Below are 24,923 nucleotides of genomic sequence, written 5' to 3'. Positions count from 1 at the left end.
GCACTAATGAGCTGATGCAGTCCTCAGTAAGTGTGAGTCTTTCCTTTGACTTCAGCTGGCTTTGAATCAGGCCCTAATAAAGATGGATGAAGAAAATGCAAAGCCAAGATAAGGTAAATAATGTTGTAAGATGGACAGAGTAAAGTAGATGGTGGGTCAAAGCAAGGGCAGAAAGAAGAAGAGGGTGTAAACTACATAATTTATCTTGTTAACCTAATTTAAATATTTGGACTGGTTATTTGCCATGATTGTAACTTTTCTTTATAAAAGCATACCCAAAATGTTCAAATAATAGTAATTGTATATCTCTAAAGGATGGTTAGCTTGTTTCACGTCTTTCTAGAAAATGAGTAATAATTTGTACAATATCGTGACATTTTAGACCTCAAATTTTTTTAGGATGTGAGCAAATATTTTCTAATTCGACCAACAAACACTAAACTGATATTCTGAATATAACATAAAAATGAGAACTGAAATGTTGCGACTGAGGCATCTTAAAATACTAAGAAATTGTAATCGCCAGTATACCACAGTTCACCCCCTGAGATGTAATCAATACAACTATACTTCATGGATAAACAATAGAACTGTTTCCACATGGCTGCATCTGGGGTTCTTGCCCTAAGGCTAAATGTGGCCTGGATTAACAGCGGTTGCAAGGCCTCACCACCCCTTGTGTGTTTTCAGAGGACAGGAATGGAGCTGCATGATTTGGGGTCCTCAGATCCTTTTTGATCCTTACCTTTAAGCTGGGTCCTGCAAGGTGTTTGAGTGCCTTCTGTGATGTGCTGTGGGGTGGGAACCAAGTCAGCTCTCTGAAACCGACTGTCCTAGTGGTTCATTTTTTTCCTGCAGAGATTTAGACTGCGGTTTACTTCTTTAGTGGTTGTATAGGAAGGAACCCTACTGAGAACACCCGGTTGTTCTATACAATTACAGCAGGAGTGTGTGCAAAGCTGTTGGTATGTTCAAGTTTCGCAGAGGGCTGCAGATATTTCAGGGTTGACCGCCAACATCTCAGGGGCAATAGCCACCCTTGAGATTTCTGCCGAGTTTTGAGCTAAAGAAAAGCAGACCCCCTCCATAGGGATCAGAGTTGACTGCAGCCATAAAGCACATTTTTGCCTGCCAATGTGGGAGGCAACCTGATGGGAATGCGAAGGGAAGGGGTAACTCTCAGTCAGTGAATTCTTGCATTCTGGGCCTGTCCATTAACATTACCTCAGTTACTGCAATGGGGCCAAATCCTCTCCTCCCACATGTAAATCAATGAACTTGGGGTGGGGTAGAGATGCTGTATGGTGGGGACAGAATGCTCCAGCCAAAGCTTCACCATTGCTACTGCCCCTCCCGGGTTTAGTGGTGTCCACTTCTGCTGTGGGAATGTGTGTAGTCACTGACCCATTGGCCATCGCCATGTCACATCCGCACAGTGGTGGTTGCTAAAGCCACTGAAGAGCAGCTGGGCTCTCCACACTCAGCCTGCTTCCATGGCAGTGAAGAATGCTACTGCACCCACATAGCGAGACTGTGGTAAGAAACAGCAAAGGGAGTCAGGAGCGGGGTGCAGAGAGACAAGAGCTCTGAAGAAGCCTGAGCAAGCCTGCATAGTATTCTAATAAAGAAGGAGAGACATTTTTAATTGGACCCTGAAATGAACAGGGAGTCAGCAGAACTGTTTGAGGACAGGGGTGGTGACGTGTTCACACTTCTTTGTACGGTGTGCCTGGGCATGTGTTTAGCAATGTTCGGCTTGTGCGAGAATCTGAGCAACTTGGACTTGGGGATGTTGCAGAGAAGGGAGCTGTAAGAAATGTGGGCATGGATGAGGATTTCGGGAGAGGCAAGCCAAAACAGTAAGGTACACAGGCATTATTCCCAAAAGGGTGAAGACTTGCAGGCAGGCAGATCCAGGAGAGAGGGGAAGGTCAGGATGAAGGATGGTGCAAAGGTTACAAAAAGTGGAAAATGTCTCAAGTGGAATCGAGTTAGAAGTGGAATCTGGCATGAGAGAGTAGGTAGACCTGTATTTAGGGGTGCGCCTCTCATCCACAAGAAACACTTCCGTCTTTGAGACAGTTAGCTGAAGGCGTCTGTGCTAAAGCCACAGGTTTTATATTCCTGATGCACAGAAAGGGTAAATTAATTATCACTACATGGGTAAATAAGTAAATAAATATTTTTTCACTGTGTGAAATTTCCAAACTCATGTAATCCTATTAACCGAAAATGCTCTGGGAGATGATCTGTATTTTGGTAGCAAAGACATTGCCGGCAGATACCTTACATAGTTACATCTTACCTTCGCTATACAAATAGCCATGTAGTATTTAAAAGTGTCTTGAGTTTGTACAATATAAATGAATCCAGGTTAGGTGTAGGCTGGTGCTATGGGTTGGGGTTTGAGGTAGAATCAGAGGCAGAATTTAGAATGGGCTGTTCTTGTGCGTTTTTATTATTTCTTAGGGACCCAAAATACGCTCAGTGATTTGCAGTACCCATAGTCTTTGTCTTGAGAACCTTACACTCTAGAAACTGCTCACAGAGAGAAGGTTAGGCCCATTGGTGGGTGGTAACTTAGAGTATGTCTACCCCGCAATAAAAGACCCATGGCATGCAGCGGTTGCACCAGGTCAGCTGACTCAGGATTGTGGGGATTGGGCTGTGGGGCTAAAACCTGCAGTGTAGATGTTCAGGCTTGGGCTGGAGCCCAGGCTCTGAAACCTCACAAGAGGGGAGGGTCTCAAAGCCCAGGCTCCAGCCTGAGCTCGAACATCTACAGCGCAATTTTTAGCCCCACAGCCTGAGCGCTGCAAGCCCGAGTCAGTTGACCTGGTCTGTGAGACTTGGTGTTGCAGGTTTTTTTTATTGCGGTGTGGACATACCCTTAGATTTTTGAAATTCTAGTCTCAGGCTCTTTTCCTTTTTATGGTGTTGGGATGGCGAAGGCCTTTAACATGGGACCACAGAACCAGAAAATAGGTTTCTTATGGTCAAACCGAGAACCAAACTATCAGGTTGTGTTTAGATACAAGGAGCTGAATCTGAAGGCTCCCAAAATCCAGATAGGTTTGGATATGAGGTTCCAGTTTTGGATCGTCTTTAGCTATCAATTCTGATGAATCAAGAAGTAAATTACACTGACCAACAGCAATAGTTTTAGCTGAACACATTCTCCACATGGTTAGCTTATATCACTGGAATATCTTGCAACTTCAAAGACTCAGCAGCAGCAGAGTTGCTGGGAGCAGAAGGCTTGCCTTATCCTAATTTCTCAATTATATCCAGGTATATCAAGGTAGATCTCCATTTGAGCCAATTACCTAGTTGCTACATCTTTGAGGCTGACCTAAAAGGGAAGGGACATTTAAATGGCAGCTGAGTTGCTTTTGGCTTAGCTGACTGGAAACGCTGACAGTTGTGACCCTGTAAAATAGAATGTAAGTAATTTCAAGAATCCTACTGCACCTTCCAAAATGGTTCCAGAGAGTCACTTGGGACAACTCCAGCAGCATAATACTGCCAATATTATACGACTGCTGTAAAAGCTAACCTCCAGTTGCTTGCCGTGCTGTAAGAGGAAAATAATTCAATCCTGTACCAGCTTGGTCAGCCCAATCTTCACATGAGCATGTGTTTGTGAGTGCAGAAAAATCTCTACCTGCCATTTCATATCTTTCAAGATATTTGTGACGATTCTGAATATCAGGTGGAAATTTTAGCCTAATATTTCTATAGTTCAATTAGCCAACCCCAACATTTGAATTAGTTATAGTCATTGGGCTGGATTGTCTCGTTTGGTGAAAGTCTCTGTGAGGATCTCCTTGCAGCATTCCTTCCTTCCATTGGGGCAGGGATAGAGGTTATCGTCCCCTCACAGAATGGGCCATGGAACTCACCCCCAATGCTAAAGAATTCCCAGTGATCTATTTGGAAATCCTGTACCTTCGGCTCTGTGCCTCCCATTCTGAAGCACAGACTGCAGGAAGAGAAAGCTGGCCACTCAGAAGACAGGTTCTCTGCCTCATTGAATAAAACAGAAGAAGAACAAGGCTGCCAGTAGAGGAAGGAAAGACTCATGGAAATCAGGAGAAAGAAGAGGGGACAAATAAGGGGAATGACTGAAGATTAAAAAGACCTCTAATGACTTGAGGTGTCAAAAAATTCTCTACCTAGTGCCACCCTAAACCTTAATTTTCTTAATTATTGATGGTTGGCAAAGGCATGATTCTGTTGGCAAAGTCTATCTTGCTGTTGACTCTTCTGCCAGTCAAACGTATAGTGGATTCATATCCCCAGGTTTTTCACTCAGAGTTTTTGGCAGAATTTTTGCCGGTGAGATAGCAAACGAGTCATAGTATGTCTGATATATGAATTAATTTTGTTTCTGTGATTTCCAAACACTTCACAAATGCACTAGGCACTGTTTATGTAGCGTGTCAGCAGAGTTTACTTTCAAATAAATACTAAAGTGAAATGAAGTACAGCACTGTCTTTGAATGCAGTGCATGATTTTACACTTCATTAAGTCTATTTTTTGTACTAGTACATAAGTGGCAATTGTACAGGTAAAACACGCAGTGGGGTGAACAAAAAGAGGTGTTCCTCGGTTGAACGTGCTAAATAAATGTATCCATTTTTAATGGTGACATTTGACAAAAGGACCAGTGCTATGACTGTTTACACAAGTTTTATGAATCTGTTTATTTTGTAGTTGAGTAAAACTATTGTTCTGTCTCAGCCACTAAAACAATCTCTTGTACGTCTGAAACCTATTATATTCAAAATACCTCAAGGAAGAATACATATAAATAGCTCTGTAATGGGAACTTTTCTTCTTTTCCAAGTTTGAAGAGTTTTTATAAAATGCTCAAACAGACTTCCCTGTTGTTAGTTAACTGAGGCTTGAATTTTAACAAACCTGTTAAATAAAAATGGCTACCCTTTTGTTTTGATATTTTAAAATTCACTTACATTTCTGGGATAGACCCCAAAAAAATCTTCCTCAGGAAAACCCTATAAACAAGTAAATAAACCACAATAAAAATGGTTACCTTAAACTACTAAACTCAAGGCTAGTAAAGACAATGGGGTTGCACAGGCAAAAGTGAGGCATAATTTGGCCTGCAGTAACTTTAGTTACTGGTGGTGGTGCCTGAAAAAGAAAAAAAAAATCATAGCTTGACTTTCATCTCCTAGAAGCTGAGTTATGTCTTCTTGTATTTCATGCTCTTGTATAGCCTGGTTTATTGTTTGATTTTTCATTTATAAGAAAGTAAACTAAACCAGTAATATGAATTTCTCAACAATTAAAAAGTAAATATAAATTAATAGGTGGTAGCAGAAAAGCAGACATTAACATACATTTTGTTTAAATTAACATTGTTTATATTACTTGTGACATGAAACGACTGTGTTTGTATAATATATAATCTATATATTTAATGTAAAATCTGTTTATCTTAGGCATTTATGAAGTGCCAGTCTACGTAGGATGTAGGTAATGGTCACGTAGATAACCATACAAGAGCAATATTAGAAATAGTATTTTAATCTTTATTTCAAGAGTGAGGAATACATAAACTAGGAGATTATGTACAACATCTGCCCAGCTGAACCATAAATCTGAATCCTTGGATCCATCACATTTTTTGTAATTTCTGTTTTTGTATTATTAAGACAAATACAACACAGACGCCATTGGGTCAATTTGACATCTCTTTATAGTTCTCTCTCTATCCTCTGCAGAGGTCAGGAACAGGCAGTGGAGGGTTGCTTGCACTATTCTGCCGATACGTCGTTCTTGGGATCGGGAGGGATCTCCTTCAGAGGTGACAGAGTAGTGTCGATCACCATTCAAGCATTTGTTCTCTCTCCAGAGATCGCAGATGGGTGTGCCGAGAATGAGGATGTCTTTTGTCATTTGGATACCTGATCACTAGGAAATGAACTGAATCACCAAATTATTTTGCATAAGTCCTTTTAAACAAATATAAATCAACATCTAGACCATGAAAGGGACATCAGAGGAGAAATCCCATTGAAGACAATGGTAAAACTCCTCTTGATTTCACTGGGGCCAGGATTCAGCCCTTGGTGATTATTATCCTGTTACGACAGACATCTTTTTAAAGAGATTAGAATTAAATTCCACAATTGACAAGTGTAAAGACATGAGTCAAAGTTTATAACATTTGCAAGGGAGGGGAAACTGTATCGCATCTCTGACATAAACCAGCCAACCAGTGACAGGGAATTAGGAAGAAACATAATGGACATTTTTACACCTCTGAAGGACCTGGTACTAGCTGGTGTTGTAGATAAGATACTCGATTAAATGGACTACCGTTCTGACCCACTATGGCAGCATCTATGGAGTCTATATCACTGTTTTATTTTGCTGTGCTATTCCTTTGCACCAGAAAAGGATTTTTTGCACGCAAGAATAAAGATGTAGCTGCTGGTATAGGGAATATAGAAGTCTTGAGGCTTGAATCTACAAGGCTGAGAGTGAATTAGACATTCTTCTTCCAGCTGCTGCTGTTCACAACACTTTTGACAGGTAAAATACATCACGCATTCTCTTGGTCCATTTAATGTAAACAATTACTATTTTAAGTCCATAATCAAACCCAAATAGAAGGATGCAGACAGACAGTTCAGAGATTAAACTAAGCAGTAGATTAAACGAATGTAAAAGTAGTTTAAATATAATATAAAATGGAAAAAAAATCGAAATCAGAATGTAAGGTTTCGATCAACCCAAAACACAATTTTTTTCAGTTTGGGTTTATGGATAATTTCATTTTTTTGTTTCGTTTTTATTCTGTTTGTGAATAGATGAGATTTCAAAATAGTGACACTCCCCCTGAAATGAAAAATCTGGTTCCTGAGCAGCTCTAGTTTTTACAACTTCTTGCCGAAAGACAGCAAGAATTTTGGGCAAGCACAATTTTAAAAATATTTTAATAGTTTAAGTGTCCTAAAATGCATTCTGCTGATTACAAACAACTAAACATTGCTTATGTGAATTAGTAAAATTGTACTGAGAACTCATCAAAGAAGTCATTGAAAACTCTCCTTGCCCCACACAGAGGCATTCAAAATGGGACACTATTAACCCACCAGCTCCTTATTTTAAATGCTATATGTGATGTTGAACTGAAGTGGCCAGTCATGCTGTGTATCCCCAAATAATCATGTTGCCAGCTATTGAGTCTAGGGCTTGATTTGTTGCATTTCTGAATCCAAGTAGATTACTGATAATGCTAGTAAATAAATTTAAGGCTCAATCCTGCTAAATGCTAAGCATTATAGCCTGATTCAGCAAAACACTTATGCATATGCTTAACTTTAAGTCTTTGCTTCACTTTCAGCATGTAAGTAGTTCTGTTGACGTCAATGGGACTGCTCACATGCGTAAAGGTAAGTATGTGCCCAGCTGCTATGCTGAGTGAGACCAGAGTGCTCAGCACCATTCAGGATCAAGCCCACATAGCACTCTTCATATTCAAAGCACTTAACAGAAAGTGTCTGTCCTCACAATAGTGTGTGAAGAAGATATTAGAAACACATGCTGTGGATGGGGAAACTGAGGCAAAGGTTACATTTTAGATTATAAACTCTTTGGGTCAAGGTCTGTCTTTTATTATATTTCTGCACAGTGCTTAAATGAATGGAGTTTTGACCTGATTGGGGCCTCCAGGCCCTACAGTAATATAAATAATAAATAAATGACTTCCCCATGGCCACAGAGGGGAGATCTTGCCAAATATTTGAGTAGTTTTGAATTGTTCTTTTATCTCAAATGCAACAATCCCATGGCACAGGAGAATCTGGGGTAATTTGTTTTTGCACCTTTAAAAAACAAAAACAAACAAAGTGTGTGGGGGGCGGTGCGGAGAGAGGGGGAATGCAAGAAGGAAAACTTGTTCAGTTTCCTGATTTGTTTAAGATTGTGGTGCACTACACACAAATTCATCAAACCCCTTTCCTGGTGACAGTACTTCATTAGATTAGTTGGATTGGGTATTCACGGGGATTTTCATCTTCTGACTCATAAAATTCTTTTATTTCCTAAAGAATTTCCTGTGTCTGACTGGAATTTCATGTCTGTAGGTTTAGCTGGGCTCCTTGAAGCAGTTACTTTCTAAATTACACTGTGCTTCATATCTCCATGTAATACCTGGAGAGCCAGGTCACAGACTGACTCCTGTTTTTCAAGAAAATTGATCCCCTTCAGTACCTTACCTGTAGTCATTTTATTCAGAAATGTGTTAAATCTTTTTGGCTTCTTCCTTTCATGACAACAATGATTTTCACTTGCTGCCTCTGCAGTTTCCCCATGTCTGCTTGTGAATATTTGTGTCTAATTCTGAGCATGCACCCCAGTGATTTAATGTTAGTATGTCGCTTGCAGGCCTTTCCCATCAGGTTTTCATCACTCACATGGTGGAAAGGAAAGAGAGAGAGTTACGAGTATATCGGACCGTTTAGCGATTGATGAGAAATGCCTTTTCCCTTCTTGTTTTAGTCTTTTACTACTTTTGAAGGGGGTGAAAGTCAGGTGAGGTTGGAATACCAGAACCTTGTGTGTTCTTGTTTTGAAAGGTTCAGTGAATTGAAGATGATACTTTTTGACATGTGAGTTCCAGAAATGTTTAGACCGATTGTAGTGTGAGCGAGTCCTGCTTATACAAGGAGTTTCATCTGTGTGTCTCTCTCTACGTGTAAAATGACGATGCTTTTGTGAGAGTTATGTGATCTATTTGAATGTCCTTAAGCTGAGAAGACCGAAGTGTAAGCCTAAATGCCATTTAAAAATGAATTCAACTTCATTTGGCAAGATGACAGTTGTAAAGGATCCTCAGATCATTGTACTTTGGAAGATGCATATAGCATAGCATGATTCAAAACAGCAAAGAAAGTGGTCTTTTGAGACCATCAGCAAATTTCTGATTTAGATATTTAAATATTCTGAGCTAACTGTTTAGACCCTGATATAAATTTGTGACAGGAATTCTTGTTTTAGTGAAGACTGTAGCTATAAACCAAAACTCTCTAAGAAGTGTCCCTAGCCTCTGTCTGCCAGAAGCTTGGATTGGGTGATGGGGTATGGATCACTTGATGATAACCTGTCTATTCATTCCCTTTGGGGCACCTGCCATTGGCCACTGTCAGCGGACAGGATACTGGGCTTGATGGATCTTTGATCTGACCCAGTATGGCCATTCTTATGTTGTTCTTACAAACAGACTCCTTGCTTGTGTAATTATTTCATTTTTAAAAGAGTCACAGATATATTAACAGTACAGTTTTATTTATCAGATTGTTTGGTCTTAATCCTCCACTCTTACAGCAGTTTTACACTGACATTATTTCACTGAAATCACAAGAGCTACTTCAGTATAAATTGTTACTCTGTACCAATGGAGAATCTAGTTTCACATTTGTTTATAATAGTTAAAAATCAGTAATATAGCAGAGCAGTTTTAATCAGCATCAAAAGCTTCACATTAAATAAAGGGCCATAGTGTCTGAAATTAAAAATTGATATAGCGAATCACAGACGCTGACTTTGTCCTTTTCCAAGGGGTGCTCAACCCCCATTCCGCCCCAGGACCTGCCCGCCCGTCCCACATCTTCCCTCCCCCTACTCTAAGCATGCCCCAACCTCACTCCTTCCCCCCTTCCTCCCCAGAGCCTCCTGCACACCACTAAACAGCTGATCCATGGCGAGGGGGAGGTACTGACTGGCAGGGCCCACCAGCGGGTGGGAGGCACTGCGGGGGGAGCTAATGGGGGGACCGCTGGTGGGTGCTATGCACCCACTGTTTTTTCCCCTGTGGGTGCTCCAGCCCCGGAGCAACCCACAGAGTTGGCACGTATGTAGCGAATACTTTTTTGTGATATTTACTTTGAAAACCAAATGAATAAATGAATTGCCGTATACATGTATACAACAGTTTTTAATGGCTGAATGTAGCACATATGCTAGCATTGCATAATCTATATCCATATGTTAAAATGTTAGGGCCTGGGAAAGTTCTAGGGTAAAATTATTCTTGTCTTCAGGAAGATTAGTGAAAAAATATAGTTAAGAAAACAGTCATTTATAATTTATGCCATTGTCACAATCCACTCACCCCCCACCTCCACATTTTGGTGTTAGAACTGCATGATTAGCTATAGATGTGCTTTCATAAACACAGTTTTAGAACAATCCTCTTATATTTCTATGTAGGCCTTTCTACAAGTCCTGTATTAGCCTGGGCAAGTGGGATTACTTTCCCTATCAGCAGGTGGAGACAGGAACAAAACTTTAGATGTCACTCTTTCTGGAGCCTGCTTGCTGGATCTCATTCACCAGTTGTTTACTGTCACTACCAGGGGGGACCAGCTCTGTGCTATTTAGTGATTTTCTTACGTGTGTCACGCTTCTGACCTATTCTAGACAATCTTGTTCATGTTGCTAGTAGTGTCCAATTTTAGGTGAGCACCTTCAGCTTCTGGTTCTACATTGTGAAAGCTCAATAGGCCTGGGTCTAGCATTGCAGGTCATTCTCAAATAGCATCCTCACATGTCAAGTTGGCAACTCAGCAGACATTGTTCTTTCTTTGTTCTTCTCCTTCACTGTTTAAAGAGGGGGAAAAGCTAAGATCTTATTAAGGGGCAACAATTTTCTATGCTCCCCTCATGCTCAGTGGTTGAAAAGGCCAGGGAAGGGGACTCTTCATTCCTGACACTGTGGAAGATGTGATTGTATGACTCAGCGTGCTGAGAATGTTTTGTCCAGATTGGGTAGAGACAAATACTGCTTGCAGTAAGAAACTTTGAAGGCAGTGCACCAGGCAGCTTGCAGATTGTTTGTGGCAATTATTCATTTGTCTTCTGATTATGGAAATCTGGAAGAAGTATAACAACTTGCTGCCTAGACCCTACCACAATTCATTCACTCCAGAACTGTGACCTGGAGTTAGTTAAATATTTAAAAAGGATCTTTCAGATCTGAGGGCAAAATTCTCAGCTCCACTCAGAAAGAAATAAGTGAAGCTACGTAAGATCTTCACTCTAGATGTTAACATGCGCTTTTCTCCCTCAAGAGGAGTGGTCTTGAGGACAGTTGCCTTTCCTTTGTTTTTTCCTTCCTTTGAATTCTCTCCCACCGCCCAAATAATGGCATATCACTTCATTTTAATTTAGATTAAAATGTTGTTCAACTTTTTTCTTGATAGAGAATGTAAGGTGTTTGTGCTGCTTGATACATTCCTTTCAGAATCTGACTACCTTCTTGTTGTAGTGTGAGCAAGTTAAAATGGATCCAGAACCTCTTAGAACTGGTGGGTGTTTGGCACCTCAGAGGCCTGCTAAACCAGCAGCTTCTAGTTCTCTCAAGCAGGGATTCATATAAGAGAGATAGTGTCCACCTGAGCAAGGAAATTGAACTTGTTCTGGAGAGATCTGTGGAATAGCCATGTTAATATTCATTTATTCTTTAGCCAAATTCAACAGGGTAGGTGGTTTTTCTTCTGCTGAGACTACTTTGGATTACAGGATCCTCAGAGCAATGGCGCCTCGTTTTTCAGTCTCTTCCTCTTGGGCTTTGTGAACTGATTTGTCCCAGTGCAGTTTTCTTGGTAGGTCATGGGTGGAAATTGTCATCGGTTGACTTCCTAAGTTTTGTTCCAAATTATGAAAAAATGTCCTTGATGAGTAAGAATATTTTGTACCTTTTAAGTTAATTGTGACATAAGTATCACATAAATTCTCTTTCAAAGACATCACATTTAATAGCTAAAGTAAACAGAAGGAAGGGAGCCTTACTTTTTTATCATTACACATAACTCTTTCCCTTGTTTAATAACCTTGTCTTTGTAGCGAGCTCCATGTTTGTTCAACTGTATGTGGGAGTGTGTTTGTGTGGAATGATGTTTTATGACAAGTTGCTCAGTAACAAGGCACATTTTGACTGAGTGTCTCTAATCTGATGATATCCTACCAACTACTAGGGGGTCAAAGCAATTTTCTTATCAGAATTCCATCACCGTGATTCTAGTTTTTCTCTCTAACTGAACTGTGATTGTTCTTTCTAAAATAAATTCCATAGATCTACAGAATATTACAGCCAAAATATTTTAGCACTTTTTAAAAAACAATTATAGATATTCTGTTCTTGAAATACTCCAAAGCAAAGTTGTCACAAATGCAGGCCTCTCAAAGGATGAAAACATGCTTGAATTCCAATGAAGTAGGCTCTGTGCACAGTTGTTTGAGTAAACATAGAAGTCAGAGCATTACATACTTGATTACAGCTGGTAAAAAGGGACTTTGTTATATAAGCACGTCAATAATTATGTCTGATGAATCGTGCTGTTTGATACTTGGTCCTTTTGTACAGGTGCTAGCTTGGAACTCAGGAGACCTGGGTTCAAGTCCCTGTTCTGCCACAGGCGCCCTGAGTGACTTTGGGCAAGTCACTATCTGTGCCTCAGTTTCCCATCTGTAAAATGGGGATAATAGTGCAGGGATATTGTGAGAATAAATATATGAAAAATTGTGAGGTGTTCAGATACTATGGTAATGGGGTCATCTAAGTACCTAAGATTGATATGTTGCCCCAAATTGGTGTAAACGAGGAGAGAATCAGGCCCATGAAATTTGAAAGCCCTCAAATTATTTTTCCCTTGCCACCTCAATGCAAAATCTTTTTTAAAAGAAGTAACAAATTATGAAATATTGCCCAATTAATGTGGCATTTTGCAATGTCTCTTATAAATGGATTTTTTTTTTAAATTTGGTTTTAATATGGATGGCCAGGAAGATAAGAGGTTAAAGATACTTGCCTACCTTTTGTAGATTGCTTTCAGATCTGTAGAAGAAAAATGCTATATAAGAGCTAGGTGGTGGTGATGTTAAAATATTAATACTACTTAGGAAAAATCTTTGTGATTTTAGTGGGAGCTTTTCTTGAGTAAATCCTGAAGGATTGGGCTGTATAAATGAAAGGATCTAAGCTCTTTGGGGCAAGATCTGTCTTTTTTGGGTCTCAGTTTGTACAGCACCTAGCATGGTTAGGGTCCTGGTCTCTGACTAGGGCTCCTAGGTGCTACCACAACATAACATAATAATAGTTTCATTTCTAGTTGGATTATGTTGATGACTGGGCTGTATTTATTTTATTCATTTGGTTCTTCCCATTAATGCATTATATCAGGTTGCTGTCAAGGCTAACTCACTTAAATAACTACACAACTTGCAGTCACAATTTGATACTGACTTATTTATACTGGATGAAAATTGTGGTTGATTTAGTGAATTGTGGCGCTAATACATAATTATGTAAATCACAAGCCACTTGTAAGACATACATTTGCTTTACTGTTCGGGCTCTTATAAGGAAAATAAATCCATTATCCAAAACTGAATGCTTTTGGATTGAGGTTATCAGGTCAACAGTAAATTTAAAAACCTATCTGAGACATTTCTTAATCACATTTTAAAATTATAGGTTACACTGCTACACATATTATTCAGATCCATTGCTGCTGCAGATCTACAACTGACTTATGTGTCAGATATATATTTAAAAACATTAACCATGATTTAAAGTTACAAGAGGCACTGTTCAGCTGAGGGGAGGAAAAAACCCTTTTGGATGAAGTGCATTAGGTTCAGTAGTTTTACTGAATCTCAACCAAAAAGAAATCATTCTAAGAACACTGGGGAAAAGATCAGTGCTCCTGCCTACCTGTTGCATTTTAATAAAGTCCACGGTTAGAGATGTTTGATGTAGTCTAGAGGAAATGCAGCCCATTCCCAGCCATTATGTATATATATTGAGGTATTTTAGAATATTGCAGAAGGGTTAATGAAGGAGGCATAGCAATAGCTGTATGCTAATATTGTTGTTGTTTTCTAAAGCAAACAGATACCGTATGTTTTCATTGACCCAGGAATATCTGGGTTGCTCTTGTCAATCCAATTGTTCTGAGTTATTCAAATGTCAAACAAGATTGTAGATGTGAAGTTTCAGACTTCTCTCAGCAATCATTTTAAACAAATTTATCATGCCAAAACTAAGCAAAAGAAATAAATCCAGATAGGATACATTGTTGTGTAAAGACCTGTTTTGACATTCAGAGAACAGCGATCGAAAGCGATTGTCTTTATTTATGACTTCCAGTCCTTTACTGCCCAAATGAGAGACAGAACAGCAAGATGGTGATCCTCTCACATCAACAATTATTTTGTAAAATTTCCTTCAGACACAATTCCTAAGGGTGATATTTCCTTGTTGTGGTGGCACGATTCTGCTGACCACAGCGAGTTTGTTAGAGCCCATCCGCTTCTCTTTCCAAACTCCAGGCCCTACTTTTTCCTTATGCTCCCCCACATTCACAGCCTTGCTCCCAGCCCAGCTCCCTACATGTCCCTTCCTAACAATATGGTCTCATGGTCCCGCTGAAAGCCTTATGCCATAGGAATTGGACAATTGGGATTGTTTCCTTTCCAGTGGGATGTATATAACACTTGATTATAATCCTGGAAGCTCACAAGATTTCTGTGCCTGATTCTGCTTATAGATACGTTGGTATAAATCGGGAGTAACTCCATTGAAATTAAATTTCCTTCACTGTAAAATGTGCATAAATGAAACCATAATCAGGCCTACTCTATCCAATACCATCCCAGCAAGTAGTATTTTGAATCAAGGACAGTATTTCAAATCTGGTACAACTTTTTTACTGAAGCGTAAGCAAGTTATAGTATAAGAAATATTTTATTTCCTGTAACTGTTCACTGCATAGTCATCATCCAGAAAATGCTGTGAAAATAAACGTGTAAAGCTCACCAAATTAACCAAATCACATCTTGTATTTGCAAAGGCATTATATATAACAAAATTACAGCAGTTGTACCGTTTTTACATCTAGGTTGAGTGTGTGAAGTTAGAGGCTGGTATATGGATCTCTGTCAGACTCGGTCTTAGTATAAATGTGTATGGGGAGAGAGAGTGAAGTAACTTAAAGACCTACAACTGTTTTAAAGTGGAAGATTTATTACTGTATTTAAACCTTGTATGCTTCGTGTTTTTACAAAGATGTAGTTTCTCAGTGGAATAAGACAAACTATGAGACTCCACATTAAATACTGTGGTTTACAATAACAAAAATTGTGTTTAAAAAGCTTAAGAGTTCCAAAACCCAACCCATCAGAGAAACCAGGCATTTTTCAGGTCAAGGCCCTTTTTCCTCCTGCCCCCCGCCTCCCACCAGCTGGTGCCATTTTGCAGCCCTAGCATATGCTATCACTCTCTACCTTCCCACCTGCAAACAGCTTTCTGAAGGAAATGCTTGGAATAATTTAGCAAAAAAATGATGAAGTGCAGCCTACCCTTACTGTCTCTGGATTCTAAAATGGAAAACATAACTGTAAAAATCACTGCTATGGAAGACAGAGAGGAGGTCTCCAATTCACAGGTATCTGAATGGGGCACTAATGCAAAAACATAAAATGGTTTGTGATTGCAATTGTGCTGTTCAGGAAATTATCAAAAGGAATATTCTGGACCAGAAAAAAAAACAACAAAAAACAAAAAAAACCACGCTAACTGGGCCTGCTTTTCTAAAGCAGCCTGCAGTTTTGCTTCTGCAAATAATTACAGGCTCCCATTTTAGCAGTTAAACCTCTAACTTCCTAATTCGTGGACGCAGGCAGTTAGATGTCTAAGTGCTACAAAATGTGCCCCAACTCACAAAATTGGAAGCAGGATTGAGACTTTCCTTGAAAGATAAATAACAAAATCCAGGGGGTAGACTGTTTTGAAAATATTTATCATGTGTTACATTTATGCTGTAATTTGATGGTTTAAGTAGGAAATATGTTGTGTACTGTATAGGACTCTGCCCAGACGTCAGGATCACCTTATGAAAATATGCCCTGGGAGTGCATATGTTAAAGGTTTTCTAGAATTTTCATCTTCATGGAGAATAAGCTTCCTTCTGTCTTTTAACCTTAATGTGATAGAGATCATATGCCATCCGCTGCAACAAATTTTGATTTCTCTGTCACACACACGCACACCAGACTATGAGTAGATTTTGTGGGTTGCACTAACAACATCAGACATACTGTATGAGCAGAAACATTTCTGTTCCTTCCTGCTCTGAACCTGGCTGCCCAGAGTAGTCGTCAGGTGTTCTCTGTTCTGAAGAAAGCATTCCCTGATGAAGGAGTATAAGCCTCCATCTTCTCTTCAGCAAATTAAGGGTCATCAGTAAAAACAAATGATCCCAATTTTAGGGCAAAAGCCATGCAGCTTTACAAAATATTTGGGAGAAATCCCAGGTGGAGGAGGTGGAGAGAAGTGTAGCAAATGACTGATTAAATATGTGAAACCTACTGGTTTAAGAGTCTTTTTGTTATTCAGGGCCAAGTGCAAATGACCTGTCTCTAATGTATGGTTTATACACCCTTTTTAGTGAGGTAATGGATAGAATAACGTTTCATTGTTTTGTATGATTGCACTTTTGGCTCAGAATGGATGTTCACTATATCTAAACAATTAAATCTGGCATGTAATATATCAGAAACCCACAGAACCAAGGATAAATGGGCCTGATTCTCATTTACACAAAGGCCCCAGGGCCTTAAAGTGAGTGCATATATATAATATATTCCTGTTTTAAAGCCCCTTTCCGCTGTCAGAGTGGTGTAAAATGACCTTAGTGAAGATAAGAATTAGACCCATTTAAAATGTCTATAATACAATACAAATTACTAACAAACTAGGCTGCGTGTAACATTTGCATCAGTCCCTCTCAAACTGCATCTTGAGTTCAGGGATCAATGTATTCACAAAAATTTGCAGACTTTGGTTGAAGTTGTTCACTTAGCTGGGAAATCCAAAACTCCCTGTTCCCAGCTTGTCTCCTGCAATTACCCTTCTTCCCTTCCCCCCAGCTGCTGTCCTGTTCTACCCACCAAGCTTACTGTTCTTCAAGGGAAAACACTCCGGCTATTGCTACCAGCTAGATCTGCTGAGCTGGAGCTGATAAACGTCCAATTTTAGTGTGCTACCCTTCTAAAGAAACCACGCATGAACATTAATGAGGTGTCTCTTCCCGGGCACAGTCTTTGCAATGCGAAGGATTACAGTTCCTCTCAGCCCCAACTCGGTAGAACCAGCTGAGAGCAGAAGTGGGAAAGCTTTTTCTCCCCCGTTACTATTTCCCTTTTGGAAGCATCCAGCCCAAAAATGCCATTTGAAAAACTGAATGAAGCATCAGTCTATAGCTTGCAGCCACCTGAAACCCATGGTACTGCAGCCACTCTGCACCACTTACAGACTTTGGGAGGGAGGAGGAGGTGGCAGGCAGGGCCGTCCTTAGCCATATGCAAAGTACACAGCTGCGTAGGGCACCAGGAAATCTGGGGCACCAAATTTCCTGGTGCCTCGTGCAGCTGCGTGCTGCTCCAGCCCCTGGCCCACCTCTTCTCCATGGCCCCCGCCCCTGCTCCCCCCCAGCCCCACATTTTCCCACTCCTACCCCAGCCCCACCTCTTCCCGCACCCGAGTACTGAAGCAGGGGCTGGCCAGCACTCACCGGCGGCAGCCAGTGCAGCGGCCCAGCCCCAGCCACGCAGCCGGTGAGTGCGGGGGGGGGTGGTTCTCCCCTGTCCCCCAAGCCAGCCCCACCGCTACAGAGCCCTAGGGCCCCACCCTCACAGAGGGCTGTGTAGGGCCCCAGAATAGCTAGGGACGGCTCTGGGTGGCAGGGCTTCGGTCCCAGGAGGAAGGAGCAGTGGTGGGAGATTACAACATCTAAGGACTGATTTTCACTACTGGGAGATCCACACTGCTGCAATCGATGCAGCAGGGGTCAATTTAGTGGGTCTAGTGAAGACCCGCTAAATTGACGGCAGAGTGCTCTCCAGTCGACCCAGGTACTCCAGCTCTCGGAGAAGAATAAGGGAAGTCGACCGGAGAGTGTGTCCTGTCAACGCAGCACAGTGAAGACACCGGGGTAAGTTGACCTAAGCTCCATCGACCAGCTACATTATTCACATAGCTGGAGTAGCGTAACTTAGGTCAACTTATCCCGGTAGTGAAGACAAGTCCTAAGGGTATGGCCATGCAGCAAAGGAAGAGTAGGTGTACCCATCCTAGCTTTATTCTAGCGAGTGTGAGTAACAATGGTAATGAAGATCTAGGCTGTTCTCAGTGGTAGCAGATGACAGAACAAGGAGTAATGGTCTCAAGTTGCAGTGGGGGAGGTTTAGGTTGGATATTAGGAAAAACTTTTTCACTAGGAGGGTGGTGAAACACTGGAATGCGTTACCTAAGGAGGTGGTGGAATCTCCTTCCTTAGAAGTTTTTAAGGTCAGGCTTGACAAAGCCCTGGCTGGGATGATTTAGTTGGGGATTGGTCCTGCTTTGAGCAGGGGGTTGGACTAGATGACCTCCTGAGGTCCCTTCCAACCCTGATATTCTAGGATTCTATGGCAGCAGAGGCTTCAGCATGGGCTTGAAACCCGAGTACATACCCAGCAACCAGCATCCCAGACAGACATTACTGTGGCAGTTAGCCTGCAATGAAGCCCATGCTGCCACATCTCGACTCCTATTGTTACCTGTGCTAGCTAGATTAAAACTAGCACACGTAGCCTACTTGAGCTACAGATACACCTTAAATTGTAGTGTAGATGTACCCTAAAGCAAGAAGAGATCTTCTGGAGGTTGCTGGGAAAGGAGGAGAAACAAGAAAGCCCCTATTGTTTTGCTAGTTACACAATACAGACAATAAGAAGAAGCCACATGGGTCCAACTGGGTGCCAGATAAGTTTGTTTACTAAATATACATAAACATGCCAGGTCTAGCTAGATACATAATCCAGCTCTGACTGGTTTCTGGCTGCTTTTGAAACATAGTACACAATGAGCACTACTAGAAGGCTCTCAAACTATCCAAAGGATACCCTTCTATTCCTGGTTTCAGAGTAGCAGCTGTGTTAGTCTGTATTCACAAAAAGAAAAGGAGTACTTGTGGCACCTTAGAGACTAACAAATTTATTTGAGCATAAACTTTCATGAGCTACAGCTCACTTCATCGGATGCATTCAGTAGAATAACAAATTTATTTGAGCATAAACTTTCGTGAGCTACAGCTCACTTCATTGGATGCATTCAGTGGAATTCCACTGAATGCATCCAATGAAGTGAGCTGTAGCTCACGAAAGTTTATGCTCAAATAAATTTGTTAGTCTCTAAGGTGCCACAAGTACTCCTTTTCTTTTTGCCTTCTACTCCTATATGCTATGTTTCCTGCAAGAGGGAGTGAGAGAGGTGAGGGGGAAGGGTACTGGTATGCCTTGTAAGTTTGCCCAATGAATTCAGACTTTCCATCAAACATGCAGCGGTTAGTTTGGTTCCATCTCCAGGCCAACCAAATGATGGTGCCCTTCATGAACTGTACCCTGCAGGTTTCACACAGCTATATTACCAACCTTCTTAATGTTATTAGTTCATCATAGTAATACTGTAAGAGACCCAAAGAGGCGACGAGGTGGAGGAGATATCATTGAGGTGGAAAAGCAACAATTTAGCATTAAGTGGTTGAAATTCTGAGGAACCACTGCTTGGATTTTCAAACTATGTTGTAGTCACTACTTTGCGGGAGCAGATGCCTCACTGGCAGAATCTATAGAACAAGGGACATTCTGAAAAAAGTGTGTACACTGGAAATTAATAAACTAAATTCTAGTCACTCCAGTTGGGTACAAAGGCTGCTTTAAGGGAGTTCAACTCTGTTTGTACAGGTTTTCAGCTGACTTCACTTTTTAAAAGTGCATGGCATGCATCCAAAACAAATAATTTTTTGTGCTAGATGGGAAGACCAAAAGGAAAAGTCTGGAGAGAGGAGGATGGATGATCTTCCTTTAATGTCAAAACTGACATAAACATATCCCCCCAACCCCTTTGCACAAGATAATTTTCTCAGCAAGACACAGATTGCTTCAATCTCTGCAGAGCAGCCTTTGAAGCTTTCTTCTTATTGTTGTGTGTAGGGGGAGGGAGGGTTACCTTTGAGGATTTCTACAGCAGTGAAGAGTTCCTCCTTCAAATACTTTCACATTATGAGGAAAATGCTCTCTTCTTTGGGGCTTCTCTTCCTTAAGACTTAGGGCTGGCCAGAAAACAAGAATTCTGCTTCGCAAAACATTTCGGTTTTGACAGAAAAGGTTCTGTTGAAAATTATTCAGCCAGGTCTGCTTAAGACCTCACTCATCATTAGTTGGAGTTCCTTCTCAGGAGATAATTTTGCATTGTTGGAGAGGATCCACCAACTGGAAGATAACAATTTTTGACAGGTTCCCATTCTGCAGAACTTTGTAATAGGCTGCTTCTTGTTTTGTTTGTGAAGCTATGTGCATTGTTTGGCAGGGACGGTTTACAGTGTGGAGTAATTTATAAAGACATTTGTTACTTTGTAACCATTCTTTTTAAAGATTGACATTACTAGAGGGATTCCAGGTGGGTTTCTCTCTCGCAGGATATTTGCCTTGTTCAGAGTATTTGATCTTCAGCTTTGTCCATTTTTTCATTGGTCACACTTGGATAACACTTTTAGCCCCTGATCCCACAATGAGCTTTGTGTGGGTAGACCCCATGGACTTCATTGCAGGTCCTGGTGGGCTCCTACTTGGAACTCTAATTAAGATGTTACTATATTTATCCAAGTTTTTCCCAAAGGGTGAGAAATGAACCATCTCGGGGAGGGGCTGTTTCGCTCTTACATGGTTTCTTCCTCAAAAGTTTTCATCTACACCTTACACAGTAAAATGTGACTAAAGATGTGCAGTATTGTTCCGCATTGACATGCTTTCCCTGCACATATTGAGACCATTTGATAGCTTCCACACCTCCCTTTACTAAAAATCTTGTGGGAAATTCTGTACATCCTGTATTCAGCTGTGCAAAGTGATTTGTAGCTGCAGCTACATTCTTTAATGACTTACTGCAAGGCATTTTATAAAACCATTAATAACAAATGTTTAACAGATATTAGGAGAAAGAACTTTGGTATGTGCGAGCATATATACACAGAGAGAGACTGGTGTGTGTATATGTATAATGTATGGGTGAGTGACCTTAGGGGATTGCATGAGGGGGGCAGGTATCTGGTGGTGATCAGGTGTGTATGGGTTTTTAGGTGACCTTTCAAGTCTCTCAGGCAGATTCTTATGTGGAAGCCCAGCTATAAGCAACACAGCCCTTCGATTGCTATTTAGGTGAACTAATCAGGCTGTGTGAGGGGAATCTGCCGGGACACTGTAGTTGCAGGGGCTTGGGTTCCCCAGTCCCTGTGTTGGTGGGTAGGGGGAGACTAGAGAGCGAATAGTTAAAGAATGAAGGGTCATTCTTCAGATGATGATGTGCAGCCATGAATTATAAATAGGGGTCACAATATAGTGCTCTTTTTGTACCTGAGGCTGCTACAGAAGGCTCAGGTAGCAGCTGTGTTGAAGGGCGCGCGTTTCCATCTGTGCATGGCAAAGTGAAGTGAGGTCTTTTGTTTTGGATGTAGGCCTTATGCTGATCCATGCCTTTGTTGCCCTGAGATTAGACCCCTTAATGCTCTCTACTTGGGGCTGCACCTGAGACCATGCAGAAGCTGAGCTATTCCAGAATTCAGGAGCCCTTTAGTAAGTGAGGCTTTCCACTGGGAGCACATAACATGCGCATCCCATGAGCTAGTGTGGTTGCCTCTGGGCAGCTGGGTGGAACTCAAAGTATTTTTTTATTGATCTTTAAAGGCTTGCATGGTTTGAATCTGTGTCTGGGTTACCAGAGCACCCATCTCTTTACCTGGGCTAGACTGCCGCAGTTGCTGTCTGTGGAGGTGCGTGCCAGGGAGCTCTGCAGGTGCAGAAGAAGGGCAGTGCTGGCAGCTTGTTCTCTGAGAGGGCCTAAATGTGAATAATGTATTATAATTGTACATGCAAGGTAACGGGTGTTTCTGAAAATGGTACTTAGGCTCCTAAGTCACGTAGGTGCTTTTGACAGTGGTCCCCTCAATTGTTGGTAACGCGATCTGACACAAAGATACTGAAGCTCTTGATTTCTCTTGTTCCTCTTTTCCAGGTTGGCCTTCATTCTATGATGTGATCAGTCCTGATGCAATTACGTTCACCGATGACTTCTCTTATGGGATGCACAGGATTGAAACAGGCTGCAGTCAGGTCAGTATATAGCACTGAGACCATTCTGATAGTAAAGGCTGCAAATATTGTTACAGCACCCTACCCTTTCACTGTGATTTACAAAGCTTTTAGTTCATTAAATACTAATAATCTTAAAATTGCATGGTGGATTGCAAGTATGACAGACGAATGGTCCAAGCAAAGTACAAAGTGCTAATAAGAGTATGCTTAAGCACTGTTTAACAGAGCATACATCATTGGCTTGAATCAGTGGTGCCAAGTATACAGAAATTCTTGTTGAAAGGAATCCCATCAATGCTCATCCCTGAGCTCCGCTTCTCTACCTCCATGTACGAATGGTTTTGATAGAGGTTGGAAGCATTGTAGCAACTATTTGTGTGCTGATACCATCACTGTGCATTACTGAAGAACAGCACTAACTGAAATCCAAGACCCATTCCCAGGTCAATCTTAATGGCCACATCAGGTAATCCCATCTGCCATAATAATGAACTCAATAATAATGCCAGATGCTCCGAACTTTCCATTATCTGTCTTGTTCTACTTGCTTTCATCCATTATGATGCCCAGCTTTCTGTGAAGTGAATGGCATAATCATTATATAGAAGGGAGGGGAACTGCTGACTTGACATGTTACAAAAACACCCAGCAACTCTCAACCATCCAGTTCTAAATCCTCAACCTCCTTCTGGTGAGGGTGCAACAGCTTCATTCATGCTATATAAATCTGCCTTTGTGTTTCCAGACAGGACCAAGGCTGGGATAACCGATTTCAGCATTGCTGAAATATATCCTGATTATTCTGTGCTCATACAGGAATGCTTAGAGCATGTTAAGAAAGAGGCTCTCTGAAATGATGATGTAGTCTTCTGGGGCCATTTCTGCTCCCACTAAAGTCAATGGCAAAATTTCAGTGAACTTCAGTGTGTGCAGGATGAGGCCCAAATTGCCAGTGCCTGAATCAGTCTGAAGGGAAATATCTACTGATATAATTGGAGAGAGGCTGGGAACAGGTATTAATACCTGGTGGCATGGGCCCCCTGGTGAGGGCCTTACATGCTAATTGTACTTCCTCCTCTCTCCACCGTGGAATCTCAGAGCTAATTTTGATTCCATTAGGAGTCTAGTTACAGGCTGCTGAGCTGAATTCACTTTGGGCTAAGGGTGCACCAGCACTGTGGCTCCCTTCCTACAAGCTGAAATCACAAAAGAGCTGAAATCACTGAGTGCTGTGTTAAGTAGTGGGGGAGCCTGAAGCTATATGGTAGAGCCGTTTGCAGCACGGTGAGCAGGCTGGCTGGTGGAGCAGTTAGTGGGACAGCGAGCGGAGCGGCCGGTGGAGCAGAGCAGTTTGTGGGATGCAGAGCAGCTGGCGGAGCGGAGCCCCATGGAGAGGTGGGGCCATCAGTGTTGGTTTTTTTTTTATGGGGGGGCGGGGAGGGATAGCTCAGTGGTTTGAGCATTGGCCTGCTAAACCCAGGGTTGTGAGTTCAATCCTTGAGGGGGCCATTTAGGGATCTGGGGCAAAAATTGGGGATCGGTCCTGCTTTGAGCAGGGGGTTGGACTAGATGACCTCCTGAGGTCCCTTCCAACCCTGATAGTCTATGATTCTATGAACTTGTATTATTCTTATCTAGGTAACATGCTGCAAGAAAACCATTTAACACATTTTTGGTAGCTATGCTGTACACATTTTAGGAATCTCAAAACCTCTGCTATGATCTCTGATTGCTAACGAATTTTAACAACTTGCTGGAAAATTTACTGCATAAAAAGATATTGCTCAATATTAGAGGAACTCGGGCTGTGTCTTTTTTATTTCATAATAGACTGAGGAACCTTATGAGCTTCTAATCATCACTTTACTGAATTGCTTTGTGGAACTAAATGATAACTATAAATAGGCTTGGAAGGATTTTATTTTTATCAGTAAATGTTGGTAAAAGTTGATTTCCTTCTGTACACACAAAGCAATGAAAACATATTTCCATCAATAATTGAAATTTACAGATAGCCAAAGTGGAAAAAATAAAAGTGTGCATGAGAACTTAAGAGTTTGATTTAAGGATATTTAGTTTGCATATTGTGAAATGTGATGTTGACAATTTGTATTTTAAAGCCCATGTCTGGGGTACTGGATTGTGCCAATGATGCCAGGATTCAAAATCTTTGCTTCCTGCCCTTGCTCGTTTTCACTCAGCAATGAGCACCAATGCTGTCTGTACTGCCTGGGGGAAGCCTGTGCCGCATCCAGGTGAAGTATCTGCCTCTAACTTCCCTGCCCATACATGGGACGGCCAAGCCCTCCGTTGTAAGAAGCAGCTCATGGAGGTTGCCAGGGGGCCTCAGTCAGATCCTGGCTGGGACCCCACCCCATATATCGGCCTGAACAATCCAAGAGTGTGCCTCCTACCTTGGAGCCTCAGTCCAGCTCTGCCAGTACCAGTGCTATGGAACCCATGCTGGGGCCATCCAAGAAGGACACCACACCATCCACGAGTTCCGGCCACAGAGGAACGCTGCCTTCAAAGGCCCACAAGAGCGACAAGAAGTTGCATCGCTCATCAAATCTGCTGGTCCTGGTTCCAGCGCAACATGCCCCGCTGGCATCTCATGATTCGTGGGTCCTGAGACAACTCCCCTTACCCCGGGTCCGTCCATAGACTGCAGGCCACTGGCTCTGGGGAGACTCAG

General features: G+C 41.6%; 1 protein-coding gene across 1 annotated transcript in view; it reads left to right on the top strand.

Moving 5' to 3' along the window:
- Window positions 1-24,923, top strand: part of MSRB3 (methionine sulfoxide reductase B3) — a 137,978-nt gene that overhangs the window by 102,326 nt on the left and 10,729 nt on the right. Inside the window, 1 exon segment of the mRNA XM_037887230.2 lies at window positions 22,149-22,246. Within this exon segment, the coding sequence (XP_037743158.2) occupies window positions 22,149-22,246 (98 nt within the window).

The sequence above is a fragment of the Chelonia mydas genome, chromosome 1 (assembly GCF_015237465.2).
Source record: "Chelonia mydas isolate rCheMyd1 chromosome 1, rCheMyd1.pri.v2, whole genome shotgun sequence".
Taxonomy (NCBI): domain Eukaryota; kingdom Metazoa; phylum Chordata; order Testudines; family Cheloniidae; genus Chelonia; species Chelonia mydas.
The sequence above is the reverse complement of the archived record's forward strand: the minus strand, read 5'-3'. Positions and strand labels throughout refer to the sequence as shown.